This window comes from Diuraphis noxia, unplaced genomic scaffold (genome assembly GCF_037042655.1).
Source record: "Diuraphis noxia isolate RWA-SAM2 unplaced genomic scaffold, SU_Dnox_SAM2 contig0002, whole genome shotgun sequence".
NCBI classification, from domain to species: domain Eukaryota; kingdom Metazoa; phylum Arthropoda; class Insecta; order Hemiptera; family Aphididae; genus Diuraphis; species Diuraphis noxia.
In genome coordinates this window covers 59,370,675-59,385,915 of record NW_028301712.1, presented here as the reverse complement: position 1 = coordinate 59,385,915, position 15,241 = coordinate 59,370,675, and the positions used below count along the sequence as shown (strand labels likewise).

Below are 15,241 nucleotides of genomic sequence, written 5' to 3'. Positions count from 1 at the left end.
CTTATCAGGATTAAAATCTACATGCCATATATTATTTTATCTCAAATGAAAACTTCAATTATCTATACCAATTTATCTAGATAATTTTTATGATAGATATTTATATAATAATGATATTATAAATTTTAACATTTTGTATTCGAAAACCATATAGTATCAACAAACAAAGCAATTATTACAAAATATAATATCTTGATTGTCAGTATTCCATAATTCATTGTTCGCTATTTTATTATCTTCATTTTCCAATAATTAATTTAATGTAGGTATAGGTGGTAATTTCTGAACGCGGTGACGGAAAAACAACGATTTATATAATAATAATTAATTGTTAGAAAAATGATAGCGTATTTCTGCGTATACCATTTTACACGAATTAACCTATATGCATAATATTAATATATGCAATAAATACTAGGTACGTATAATATTTTGTTTATCCCATAAAATTACCCATGCAAATAAATATACGGGTCTGTTTTGTATACTGCCTAGCGTGCCACCCGCAGACGACGACATTAGCTATATATATAATTATCCATGTCAATTTTACTCTAAATTTCTATACTATACTATAAAGCAGTGTTTCTTAACCTGTGTTCTGCGAAGATCGCTGACGGGTTACGCGAAAGCTTGAAATCGCAAGAGAGAGAGACCGCTGGCTGCCGGTACCCTAAAGATAATTTTCAAAGGGGTTCCGCACGAAAAAAATATTATTATCTGGTGTTCCGTGATATCAAAAAGGTTAAGAAACTGCTTAAGAATTTATATTTTAGAATCTGAATACAAAACCCCATACAAATATACGATGTGGCCAAGTAACTGTCATAATGCTAAAACTAATCGTAAAATAATATTAAATTTACATTATATTGTTTTATTTCGCCAAGAATTATTATCTATTAAATAAAGTATTTAAAAATCTACTTTATATATATATTTATTGAATTTGAGTAAAATCATTAGTTTAAAAACATTAGAGAATTAATGATGCCAGTAATATGTATATATATTATATATCACAGATTTCAATTTTAAAAGGACACTATTAATTGTGCAGGAAAATATTGATAGATCGTTATTCCTATTGTTCCAATGGCGTATTTAGAGGCTTAGTGTGTCCGAGGGACCCGACACTCCCCTTGGATATATAATCATACACGCAAGGCTATATATTTATATAGTATTTAATTCAGTGTCCGATTGGAAGACTTCTGACTATGTCATTGTATAGTAAATATAAAAAATACAAAAAATTCTTATTTTATTTTTTATCTAGATAAAATTATATTTATCTTTTATCTTTATCTAGATAAATTCCTCTCAATCATCTATTATCTTTATCTACATAATATTTTAGTTATCTATTCCTAACACTGTTTACATCTTTATGCTTTATTCGTGTATTTTACATCATTACTTATCAAAATTAAAAACTAGGTTAAAAAATATTTACCCATGTAATATGTAACAATATTTATAATTAAGTTTTTAATCAGTTTTAGTAGATTTAAAACAATTAAGTAACAAGAAAACTAAATTAAGCTATATAAGCCATAATATTATATATAATATAGCACTATTGGAATGAAAAAAGGTGTTCTATATCACTGACCACTTTCCGCGACAACAGTAAAAAAAAACTAGAGTCAATAAAATCTTTATATATTAATAATTGTGATATGATTGTTAATTTCATTAATATACGTCGAAGATAATCGATATATACAAATATACGAGTACCTACGTCGAGTACAAAGTAATTTATTATTCTTTTTAATTAAAATAGTATTTAAATAATATGCATTTTAATATAAGTTTACGTTTTTAAAAATACTTGAATATCTATAAATTCATCTCAGATTCTCAACATTAAACATTTATATTTTCATTTTCATTTTTTTATTTGTATTAACTATTACAATTAAAATGGCTCGACATATTACATGCTATTACAAGTTTGTTTAAATCTAATAAAAAATTATAAATTACAGTTACTGATTGCAACTAGTATGTGATATTTTCCTAATGATGACAATAATGATTAGTACTAATTTAAGGTTAATCTTCGTCTTCACTTAAGCCTGATAGAAGATCTTGTGGTAGATGTGGTTTTAAACATCGTGGTATGTGTACTAGGGCGCCCATTTTTATTAATTATAGTGAAATTCGTTAGTATATCATATTTATTTAAAAATATTTGTTATTTTATTGTTATTACCTAAGTTAATAAAATATTTTCTTTTGCGAAGAAATAGGTTGGCTTTATACAGAGTGTCCTGTGAGGATTTACCCATTGCAATATATCTCTCGAAATAATGGTGATATCGAAATTCTGATTTTGTAATAAGACTCACGGGACTAAGAACTACAATTATTTCATACTTTAATTGATTTTAATGTTTTGGTAAAAAAGTTTAAAAATATATTTTTTTATTTAATTATTTCCAAAAAAAATGAAGATAGCCATTTTGTAGAGTTTATTTTTATGAAGATATTGATGTTTCAAAATTTTATTTTAATAATTTTCCTGATTTTTAATATATTTTTTTAGTTTCGAGAAAAATTGCAAATTATTATCAAACATGTGACCCGCCGCGCCGCGCGCATTCCCATACAGCCGGCCGAATACCTTCCGTGTTCCTAATAGTCATACATTATAATCATATTTTATTTCTTCAAAACTAGAAAAAATATTAAAATCAGGAAATTAATGAAAATAAAATTTTGAAACGTCAATATTTTCAGAAAAATAAACTCTACAAAATGGCTCTTTAATATTTTTGGAAATAATTAAATAAAAAAATATATTTTTTACATTTTTTACAAAAACATTAAAATAAATTAAAAAATTAAATAATTGTAGTTCTTATCCCAGTAAATCATATTATAAAACCAGAATTTTGATATCTCCATTATTTCGTGAGATATCGCAATGGGTAAATCCTCGCGGGACACCCTGTATATGTAAACTTGAAAGCACTGATGAATGATGATCGATAAAATCCAATTTTTCTCTGTAAAGTATATTTAGTTTATTTATCTCGTTAAATTGTTTACAGTACGGTCGGTGTTGCGAAACATTGCAGAGAAAACCATGTTATTTATTTCAAATAGATCTTCTAAAAACATAGTGAGGAGCAAAATTCATACTAATCTAAATGATTATTGTCATTTGTAAGAGTTGTAATTTTCTGACGACCAAATCATTCATAGTAGATTGTAGGTATCTAATAGTATTAATAATAATATATACCTACCTTTAAAAATATTGAAAACAGTTTTGATGATGAATTATTTTCGTTGTGTGTATAAAACATTCCTTAGCCTTACACGCTTTGATTACTTCGATTTTATGTATAAGATTGCGTCAAGTATTTGTATGAAAATAACTAAATAAATAAAAAATTCAAAAATTATTTTTTATCTGAGTACACACTTATTCAATTAGTGTAAGTATTCTTCAATTTAATCTAAATACAAAAATAGATAAATTTTCATTATTTTAATGTTGTGCAAACAGTGTGCATTTATAAAAGGTAATAATTCTGTATATGTTTTGACCGAACACCAAATAACCTATAATATTATAATGAATAGATTAAAAAAATGTAACTGTTGAAATAATTATTGTATTTATTATTATATTTATTTTGATTTTAAGTGTTTATGATGATTATAATTAAATTCAGTTGTGCTATCACTAAATGGCAAACATAATTCTTCAACAACTGCATTAGAAAAAATAAAATTAAAAAAATAAATATTATATTATGTATGATAGGATATTAGGATGTTGGGTGTCCTAATAGAATTCACATTGGTAAATGTACATTGTATATAATACCTATGTAGTCATAAATATTTTTTTTGGTGAGGGGAACCCACGGCAATATAGGCCATTGGATGTGGGGTGGTACGGTAAGGGTTATTTTTGTGTATTTGTTTGTAAGTTTTTTAAGTGGGTAGGGTTGTAACACGTGTTTGTGTATGTGCGGCAAGGATATGTTGCTAAAAATCCCTGGTGGTCACCCATCCAGGAGCTAGCAACTGCGACCGGTACGTACGCTCAGTGCGTTTCCGCAGATTGAGCGTACGATCGCGCCTCACCAAGTCACTGAAGTAATATTATTTTACTTTAAAATTAGACTTCTATGATAATGCTTTACAAAATTATTGATATATGATATATTCACATGTCATTATTTAAAGAGTTTTATGTTTAATGTATAAAATAATATAGTTTTGATTAAAATATAGATAAATTATATGCTTATATTATGCTCCCATAACCTTCCTCTACGAAAAATAAATTATTTAAAATTTAAATGCAGACATTTACAACCTAACTACTATTATAAATTCATACATATAAATATTGTGATTATATGAACAAATAGTATATAGCAACACCGATAATTCCAAATTATATTTCATAACCATCTGTATGTAGAATTTATTATGAATCAACTATATCATGAAATATTAGTGAATATTTAATATTTATATACTGCATAAATTCCGTTAATGAACAAATACTACGTCAAAATTTCATGTCCTTAAATAGTTTTAAGTACATTTTAATTTTATTATTTTTATTGGGTTTTATATAAATATTGTTCATATTGTAATAGTATTTATTTTTATAATAGTTATCTGATGTCTATTTTACAATATGTAATTGCAAGCAACGCATATTTTTGTACAATAGGAGTTCAAACTTGTAAAGAACTTGAGTAAAAAAGTTCAAATACTTTAGATAAAGTATCTATATTTAAAATCAAATACTAATTTCCAAATACTGATTCTTTTTAGTTTAATATATTTTTTATTTTAATATTAATCAGATGGTAAAAATAAAAAAAATTGTAAAATGATAATATCAATAAAGTTTTGAATTATTTTCAACCTAAATCTCAAATACTTCGACAAAAAGCTGATGAATATTTTATAATTATACCAATAATGATACTGTGCAAAAGGCTATGTAAAATTTACGCTGAATATGAAAATCGGTTCGGTGTATAATTAATATTGAAGGTAAAAAAAACAAATTTAGAAAAATTTAGAAACATATTGATTATTATTAAAATTTATTTGAGCTAAAATGCTATTTTTTTACTGAGTGTTTAAGTAGATAGTTATTTTAAATCTCGTTTTCAAGATAATAAGGACCTGTATCTGAACTTGAACACTAGTAAAAAGTATAAGACTGAGTAGGACCATTGTATAATATATTTGGGTAGGTGACCAATAGTCAAGCCAATCTGCAGTAAATAGTATTATATCTATATTATGTTAGTCACTTAGACTAAACAGTCAACAGTTTCACAATTTAAAAAAAAACATTGTCTGTATAATTTTCCGCAGTTTAGTAAACCTAGTATAAAATACATCACACAAATTATTTGTTTTACAGTATAGTATAATAATGAAACTAAAAGAATTATATTCTTAAACTAACAAATATTGGACATTTCTTAAATTATAATATCCTTAAAATTATAATGTTAAATAATACATATTTTTGATCAATTATAAAATACTTAAATAAACAGAGACTTATAGTGCTATTCGGTAACATCGAAGTATGATTATGTGATTATTACATTTTCGATTTGTCTCGTAAGTTATGGCTGTAACAATATTTTATCATAACAGAATAGTGTTCTCCAAAGTTTATTGAAATCGTAATTAATTGTAAAAAAATTACCGTTTAACACGGTTGTCATCTTTAGGTAATTCATATAATTTCTAAGAATATATAGTGCGTACTTATGCGCGATTCGAAAATAATCGGTTTACATTTCGTTACTTTCGATAGTTAAAAATAATCAAAAAATTAAAAATACGTCTATTTGAATAAATTGTTTACATAATAGATACGTTTAATAATAAATAAATAATGATACAACCTACAAAGTTATCGAATTTCGTTCACATATTATCTCATCATATTATTATATGAATATGTTTCGACGATTTTGTTGGCTGGAATTATTTCAATCGTTATTTATTAATAATATAATAGTATTTACACAATGTCGCAGCTCCGTTAATGTTGTAATATTATTATATCATACGAACGTAGCGCAACCCTAAGTAAAATGGCATCACGATTAATATAACGACCATACGTGGTGCGTATCGTATATTATCTGGTATAATCGTTACAATGTGTTGTATCATGTAATTATTATTATTATTACAGGCAAATACAAAATGGTTTAGCAATAAATTATTATCGTGTTTGTGCAGTGTCAAGTATTAAGCAGAGCAGATCATTTGAACAGCAGCAGAGAGTTATTGTTGTTGAATGCGTAAGGTAAGAACTCCGGCTCTCTGAGTATCCTCATGATCCGGATATTCACTTCCTTTTTGTTCACATTCTTTTTGAAGTATCGTTGTAACCGCGTCGATACCACCCAAATTGCACCTTGGTCACGATCGGCCGATCTGATATCCAATACGAACTGCAGTTCTTCGGGGCTGTATGCCAACACACTGAAAACACAAATTGGGTTAATATTGTGTATTATACCAACTAAATATTCATTGTTATCAAAAATTTATCACAAGATATAGTCTTTTCAACAGTTTAGTCATCAATACAGGTACAACGTAGTATATACAAAATGACTATACTCCGACAAAATAATAACGTGATGAATGATGATCCTTCGTATATTATATTATATCGCATAACAGAAATCACAAGCACTATATACTGACTTCCACTCATTTTTTTACAAAACTGGTGATTAACACAAAATCTATGCTATAGTATAACTATATTAAATTTTACCATAAACAAATATAAAACTAAACAACAATGGAAACTATACAAATAATACACACAATGACTGCTATATTAATGAAAAAGCCTTAAGAGCAGTACATTTTGCGCAAAAAAATTGTTGCCATAATTCCGTATTAGTGGCACTAACTTAGGGTTTCGTAGCTGCGCGTAATACGTAAAAGCTACTTGGAAGTTGGATAATACCCAAAACTGTATTTAAAAGTTTGTTTAAACGATGGCAAAACTTAAAGTTTAAGTGCGGAGTATTTTTTTTTTACTTTTGCCGAATAAAATCATTCTGTTAACTGAAAAGAAACCCAGTCGTTTCGGATGGGTATAATAAAATAAAACAATCTACGGAATTGTTTTATTAAATGAACCTTGAAATATGGGTCATCGTAGAACTTAAATGAAATAAATGTTATTATTTACTAAGTAATATATTCATAATGAATTAAATAATTTTGCAACAAGAAAATGCAAATGGAAACATTTTCATATGCGAATACAGGATAGGTAATGAAAAATTGTATGTATTTTGGAGGTGGGTACATTAAAAAAATTTAAATAATAGAGTTGAAAATTTAAATTAAATTAAGGTTGAATAGTTGCAGATGATAATGACACCGCCGAGTAGTATAAACTATAAGGTATATTTAATATTATAACATAATATTAAGACCCACCCGTGTTCCACGGATCCCGGAACCCAGGTGGCTAAGGCCGTTTCGGACACCGGACTGAATATGAGAGCACCATCCTTGGGGTCTACAGCCAACGGGGCGGCTTGCGAAGACTTGTGGCCCACCAGCGACACGGGAAGATCGGCATCGTCACCCAAGTTTGGTCCAGCTTTGAGTGCGGATGTTGGCACGGAGAACAGACGGTCCGAAGCGAACGGCTGGAAGTACAAGCGCCGTCCTACGGATCCGAAAGGCGATAGAGCAAGACCGATGACGCCGTCCATCAGGGTGAAAGATTCACCGGCCACCTATATACATGTACACACAAAAATTCGGTTAGAAAATCGTTACTACACAATCAAGATCACGAGAATGGAAGTGGTAGAGTACTGAACATTTCAAAATATATACAATTTTTTATTTGTTACATGATATATTACACTATTACATAGCACTCTTCGTATATACCTAAAAATAACGGATTACTAAACTTTGGGCATGTACATTATTGTTCACACGCATCTTGAACTAAACAGCAATTGTAATAATAGTAATAATTATATTTTAAAATTAATGTCCAGAACTGACTTCAAAACGAATAAAATATTTTAATAGTATACATTAACCGTTGTCTTGTGATTTTATGAAAACTACAGAGAAATATTACCTTATTTAAATTTAATATGTATTCAATGTATAATATAAAAAAATCCTGCAAATAAACACATTTTAAGGTATTTTACAAACAACGAATAACAAATGGCACACGTCATAATACTGTAAAACTAGTAATTAGACTCAGCTGTTCGGAATTTTAAAAATCTTGAACGATATATATATATATATATAATTTTATTCTTAAGGTATAGCTGAATCAAAAATGTACAAAATAATATACGGCAAATACATGCGGACTACACTGGTGAAGTTATGCAGCTATTAATCTTTTCATATACCCAACAAACACGAAATGGAAAAAATCTATGTATATATATTTTTTATGGATATTATATAATAATATTGTCAAAAGTAACGCACCGAGAAGGTTCCGAAGTCTGGATCCGGGAACATGTACGGATGTGAGAGTCTCCAAGCGGTGTCTCGTCGGGCGTCGTATACCAGAATTCCTGGGTTTGTGCTGTCGGTCATGTATACAAACACGTTGTCACAGTCTCCAAGGAATCCGTCTTGCAAATGAGACACTTCCACTTGATCGTCGATCACCAAATTTGTCAAAAGAGTGTTGGGCCTCAAGATTTCTGGTGGCAATGTCACGCTTCTCACCTGGAAATTGCAACACATACTTTTTTTTATTTATCACATACCTATTAAAATCTTATCTCGAATTGCATAGCCATTACCTAGTGCAATTTAATTTTTTTAGTAAAATTAAAACAGTAGTGTCTATATTTGAATTCGCATTTTATGAGTTAAAACAATATGGTTCATTTTCCCAGCTTATCGGCACTAACGATTATCAGAAAACAAGCACATTTTAGATTCTGAACAGAGCAATGAATGTATTTATTTTACAATGTTTGTGTGTTTTTTTTTGTGTGTGTACACGATAAGTTTTCGAAATAATGCTTCGATTTGAATTGAACTTCAGTAGCTTTTTTTTATAAATTAATATCGATAAAAATGTATTTGTAAGGCAGAAAAGCTTGAAAATTTAATACAAGGCTCTAAACATATTGTTACAATAGCAGTTGAAAAATAAAATAAATTCATAGTCACAATTTTTTTTTTATAAGCATTCAAAGTTTGAATTTGACAAAATACGTAAAAATCACGAAAATTCACAAATTATTTTAAGCTAGAAATTCATAAAAAATTTTCTTTTTAAATCTAAGATTTGAAAATTTAATACAAGATTCCTTACAAGTTTGTCAATCTTTATCACAAATAAAAAGTCCACCGGAAATTCAAATCAAATTTTTATGAGCATTTGAAAATTTAAATTTTTAAAACATTGGATTTCACATTTAGTGATTTTCTTATTTTGGTGTAACTCTAAAAGTCTAAAACAAATGACCGCAGATACTTGAAATTTTCTCTGAATGTTTATACAGACATTTTCTATATTTGATAACATTTTCAAAATATTTAGATTTGTTTTGAACTGTTTACTGACATTTTAATTTTTCAACTTTTTTAGTTTTTTTTTCTATAAATATCGATAAAAATGTATTTGTTCGGTAAAAAAACTTTAAAATTTAGTACAATGCTTCTAACACATTTTAACAATAGCAGTTGAAAAATAAAATAAATTCATAGTCACAATTTTTTTTTTACAAGGATTCAAAGTTTGAATTTTGACAACATACGTAAAAATCACGAAAATTATATACAATTATATAACCTAACCATATTATAGATATACTCTATCATCGTTTACATTGCGTCTTAAGACTAATATTATAATGTATCTATCGTTTGATGAGGTATCTTAATTAAATTACTAATAATTATCATTTATCACGTTATTTTCCCCAAATTCAGCTTAACATTTATTTTTAATTTACTATATATCTATATAAGAGGTTTAACGGTAAATCATGTACTCCTTAGTTAATGAATAATTATTTTTTTCTATTCCATCCCGTCATTTACTCTTTAAATTTTACATAACTACTAGGTATACACCTAAGTTATGATTTACATGATTAATCCTAAACAATATAAGAAAAAAAAAATTTGATCATAAAAATTTACAGTTTTGTGGCTCCAAACACTACACATAAAATTATCAACATAGTATAGTAAAATAATAATGATAATAAAAAAGAAACTCACCACTCGGTCTGTTCTCATATCGAACACTAACAACTTAGGCGGGCAGATCGTGTTGAAAGTCTCTAGACTGTCCATGACTCCACTGTCCAGTACCCAAAGCCTGTTACACCTGTCTGCCCTGACTCGAAAGACGGACACCAGGCTGGAACAGTTGGGCGTTGGCGACGTAACCAGATCACCGCTGGACGCTTCGCTGTGCCATTCCCAGTTGGGATATGCCTGCACAAAAATAAGGAGTTTCAAAACGCCATAACGCAGAAGCGCAATCAACATTATGCAATACAATTATTGTGCTGCACGACATCGTTATGATATTATATGTTAAGTCAAATACTCAAATGTTAAGTTAAGTCATTGGTCAGTAATCACGCGTATTTTAACACGCGAATCCAGAACTTATTTACCTGTAACAATGGCGATTTGTGCGTGTCATATGTCACGCCAGCTCGGTTGCGAGGTATCCATGCCAGCGTGGCCGGATTTCCATTAAAAAGTCTCGGGGTCGTAATGAATATCCTGTCCCAACCTTTGGACAACAAATTACACAGATTATAAGCATTTTATTTTTGAAAAGAAAAAATATATTTTGGATTGCAGGCGTATCGAAATTCGTCAAATGACAAATAAATAATAATATATTGAATTAATAAACAATAATAATCCACATAAAACACATTTTAACAGCTTGTCGTAGATATGAAAACAAAAAAAAATAATATCATTTTTAAAAAATCATATAAGCTAAAACAGTAATACATATAATTCATTATAAATATTAAATGCTCGTATTTATAACCAATGGTAATAAATTCAAATAAATGTAAATCGTCTATACCTACGCTAATGACTATAGGGCAGAGGACTTGAACATTTGCATATTTGTTTTACACAGTCACGAAAATAGCAGAGTACGATACAAATACATTTCATGCTTTCACAAAGCTAATTTTGAATAAATACATATTTTGCGTTCTTTTGGTTTTTAAGGCATATTTTACACTTTTATACGCTAATCTGTACTTTTTGAGACATATTTTACTTAAATCGATTTTTTCCACTGAGACATTTTTATTTCAAACAATACAGTCAAAATGTTAGGATAAAAATGTATTTATTTTTAATGTTTGTCGTATAATATTTTTGACTGTTCACGGGCACACATTCTTCGTAGAAGCGATAACGATCTAACGTTGTACACTATACCTACGACATCACCACCACAGTTTTTTGCGCACCGCTCGGGCTTTTATTCGATTAAGATTTATTTATAAAACATTTCTAGACATGACAATAATCAATATTTTAGTAGGTATTTAGTCTCAGTAAGTTCTGCGGAATGTATATTAGTACACCTAAAAAAAAAAAATTAGTGCATATTATGAGGTTTTTTAAGTGCATAAGTGCTTGCATATTTAGAGCTTTTTTAGAGCTACAAGTCCTCTGCCCTACTAATGACCATTGATGTTGAAGTGAATTTTTCAATAAAAAATTAATAATAATATATTATTATACATATTTTAATAGCTTAGAGAGAATTAAAGGAATTTAAAACTATTTACTCCGCATCACTGTCCCAATACAAATAGATTTTTAATTAATATATTGCACACTTCTGTGTTATTTTGATATATTATAAGAAATATCACAATATTATACTAAATAACGACCGAGTTTACTTACATTCTCGTAATATAGGATGACGCATGGTTTTCGAACATTTTTATTCGTTTAGAACCACCTAAACCGAAACATATAACATAATATCGATAACATAAATATTTTATTGCAAATATCTATAAAACGACTAGAATGGTTGTGAGACATACTATCAAATGGGTTGTAAAAACGAATTTTACTGAGGGTAAATTCAAAAACTGTAACTATTTTCACGATCTAATTCCAAATACACCGTCGATTTGGTTACATTTCATGTATTATATAAAATTTTTTTTTAAATTAAAGCAATTTATTAGATGTAGATAAGTAGATGGATATAATATGTTGACTGTAGTTGGTATGAAATATTTTTCATGAAAAAAGTACCTAAATGTAAATTAAAGCTTTGCCGAATTTATGGCGCCATCTAGTTTTCATACCAACGAGATTAAAATATCGACTAACATTTTTCAAACAAAGACTAAAAATAGCATTATTATCATCACTTGTAGTTTTCACACAGAAAAATAAAAAAAAATAAAATGCCTACAATAATTTACATATCTAATCATTATGACGTTATCATCTAAATCATAACATACACTGTGATACTATTAAAATAGTATAATATTTTAAGTTACAACGTTTCAAGTTTATGGACAAAGAAAACACGTACAATACGTATAATGTAGAATTAAATTAAAATATCGATTTCATTCTCTTGATGACTGATTTAATTTCCAAAAAATTGTATATAATATATAAGAACCTAAGCATTTTTTTTTTAGGTGTCATAATAAGCTGTAGTAATAGATACAGAAATAAAGTTACATATTATATGCAATATACAAATAATAATTAAACAATATTCAAATCATTATTCATATATTATTATTATATAATATTATTTACTTAATTTTTTTAATTTCTTACCGAATGTAAAAATGTAAAAATGTAAAAATGTAACACTTATGTTTTTCTTGAATTAGTATAAAGTAGTATAATTTTTTAGACTGTTAAAAATGTAATTACTTAATAATACAATATGAATTATAAAATAAATTATTGTAGTTTATTTATTTCAAGTCCACTTAGGTATCTTATACTATTAGATTATTATTTGATTTATTATAATTGATGGATAATAATAGATCACAATCTACTTTAACATATTAATTTTACCTTAGTTTTGTCGATACTTACACAAGAAAAGTATGTTATCTGCATATTATGTACATTAATAGTTAAAATTAGTTTCCAAATTTAAAGAAATCTTAAAATTAAAAATTGTATCTTATTGTAATAATAAGAGACAAAGGAAAATATTTAAGTCCTGTTATATTTAAAACTGCCGTTTTCCAAATAATGAGTGTTATATATTTTATCTTTTTTTAAGAACCTATCTATATATATAGAAGTATCGATGTATCATTATTTTATACTAGCCGTTACTTAAATTTACTATGTAATTGTTTGCAATTTAATAGATTGAAATTAAGAGCTATATTTATAAAAGTAGATCAAAAACATTGATACACTAAAAATATCATCAAATATCCATTAAAAAAACAATTTTTATTCATGAAATAATTGAAAACATACAGTAAAAAGCACAAATATGTGCAAAAAAAAAACTTCACTTGAATAGTTACTATAATATCGCCACGGACTATCCATAATATTAAATAAAAATAGACATGATAAATAATTTGATAAACTTTGTGTTGCAGTATATTGTTGTAATCTAAACTACTCGCTGGCCATTAAGATAAAAATTTGTTTATACCTATAGCACTTATGACAAATTCAGTTCAATTATTAATTCCTGACATTGATTTATAAACATATTTACCCAAGTGCTTAATTTTCAACAAAAATGTAAAGTATGCGCTAGATTTAACTAGAAAGTCGAAACAAATTTCTTAATATTAAAAAAATATGACCTTTAACCCAAAAATGTTAAGTATACAAAAAAAAACAGTTTTGAGTATTTTATTGTATTCCGTATTCACTAATATTAACATACAATAAAATTAACAAAATAATAACCTAAAGCATGAAAGTCCTTGCTCTACTTACTACACGTCATCTAATTAATAATTTATAAGATAGATCAATATTTGGTATTATATATACAGTAGAAAGCATAGTGACAATGCTAGATAATGACTAAAAGACTATATATTATGATTAATAACCGTATATTAATAATCTGTGAGCTTAAATTTTTTTTTAATTCATCCACGTGAAATTTATAATTATAAAAAAAATGTATTATTCAGATATATATATATTTTTTTTCTATCTGACTGATACTATGAAAATATGTATAGTTTCAACCTAAAGTTATACAAAATACAAAATAAGGTAACTAATTTTGCATATTATATAAATCATCTCATGATAAATATTCGAGCGATTATTCTAATCGTATGCAGTATGCATTAGTATAATAAATTACAAAATATAATTCTTATTGATTTAAGAAATTATGGTACTTAACTTAAGATTTGAAATAAATAATACATTAATTATTATAATTTCAGTTAATGTATGTATCTTATGTTTAGTTATGATAAAATAATAATTATTGATAACTTAAATTTGAAATAAAACAAATCGCTTCAGTTTTTATATTGTGTACAAGACAGTAGGTACGTGAGGAATGAGAGTTCCTTAGTACCTATAAATTATGAACCATAAATTTTAAGTCTATATATACTTTAGGTAATTCATATTATTCAAACTGCAGGTCTTACAGTATGATTAAATACTTAGATTCTTACGTGACGATGTATTTACGATAGTTTATCAAATCCGAGAACGATAGAGACTTTAACGCCTTCACACAGTTTACATAAGTTTGACGGTATGCCATATGCATAATGTATATTATGTATAGTATGAATATCGGTACGACATTATGTATATACTAAGAAAAATAAAATAAACAATTATACACTAACCAATTTCGATTCCGGTGGATACCGTGACGTCGGACTTGTACGAATCGGCGTTGGGATAATTGAACGGCACATCGTACCTGAGCAGATTCCATTCGTTGACGACCTGTAGATTGCCAACACAGGTGACGGCTGTTACGACGCACGCCAAAAATACCGCGGTTGCGGAGATCATGTTTGAAAAACTAAACAAAATTCGATCACTTCGCGATATATAACTCAAACGGTTGAAAAAAAAAATGTGAGAGACTTACAATCGATGAGACCGCATTACCGAATCGTTGCAAGTCTACGGTGAAACTAACGCTTTAATGCTTTATCAGCGTTCAGCACGCTGTCATCTG

At 27.6% G+C, this 15,241-nt stretch overlaps 1 protein-coding gene across 1 annotated transcript; it reads right to left on the bottom strand.

Annotated features, from left to right (window-relative positions):
* Window positions 1–5,217: 5,217 nt before the first annotated feature.
* LOC107164713 (dopaminechrome tautomerase-like) lies at window positions 5,218–15,216 on the bottom strand. The gene is made up of 6 exons (XM_089219554.1): window positions 14,901–15,216; window positions 10,683–10,804; window positions 10,279–10,497; window positions 8,521–8,766; window positions 7,486–7,790; window positions 5,218–6,504 (listed from the first exon to the last, which is right to left on the bottom strand). Exons 1-6 carry the CDS (start codon window positions 15,070–15,072, stop codon window positions 6,282–6,284), a joined length of 1,287 nt encoding a protein of 428 aa, XP_089075680.1. The 5' UTR covers window positions 15,073–15,216; the 3' UTR covers window positions 5,218–6,281.
* Between the last annotated feature and the right edge of the window lie 25 nt (window positions 15,217–15,241).

Bases quoted from the DNA above. Each gene is read 5' to 3' on its own strand.
- LOC107164713 (XM_089219554.1), bottom strand. From the start codon at position 15,072: ATGATCTCCGCAACCGCGGTATTTTTGGCGTGCGTCGTAACAGCCGTC. The intron at 7,791-8,520 runs GTGCGTTACTTT...ACATGTATATAG, and splicing joins CAGACTTCGGAACCTTCTCG to GTGGCCGGTGAATCTTTCAC. The intron at 6,505-7,485 runs GTGGGTCTTAAT...TTGTGTTTTCAG, and splicing joins CCGGGATCCGTGGAACACGG to TGTGTTGGCATACAGCCCCG.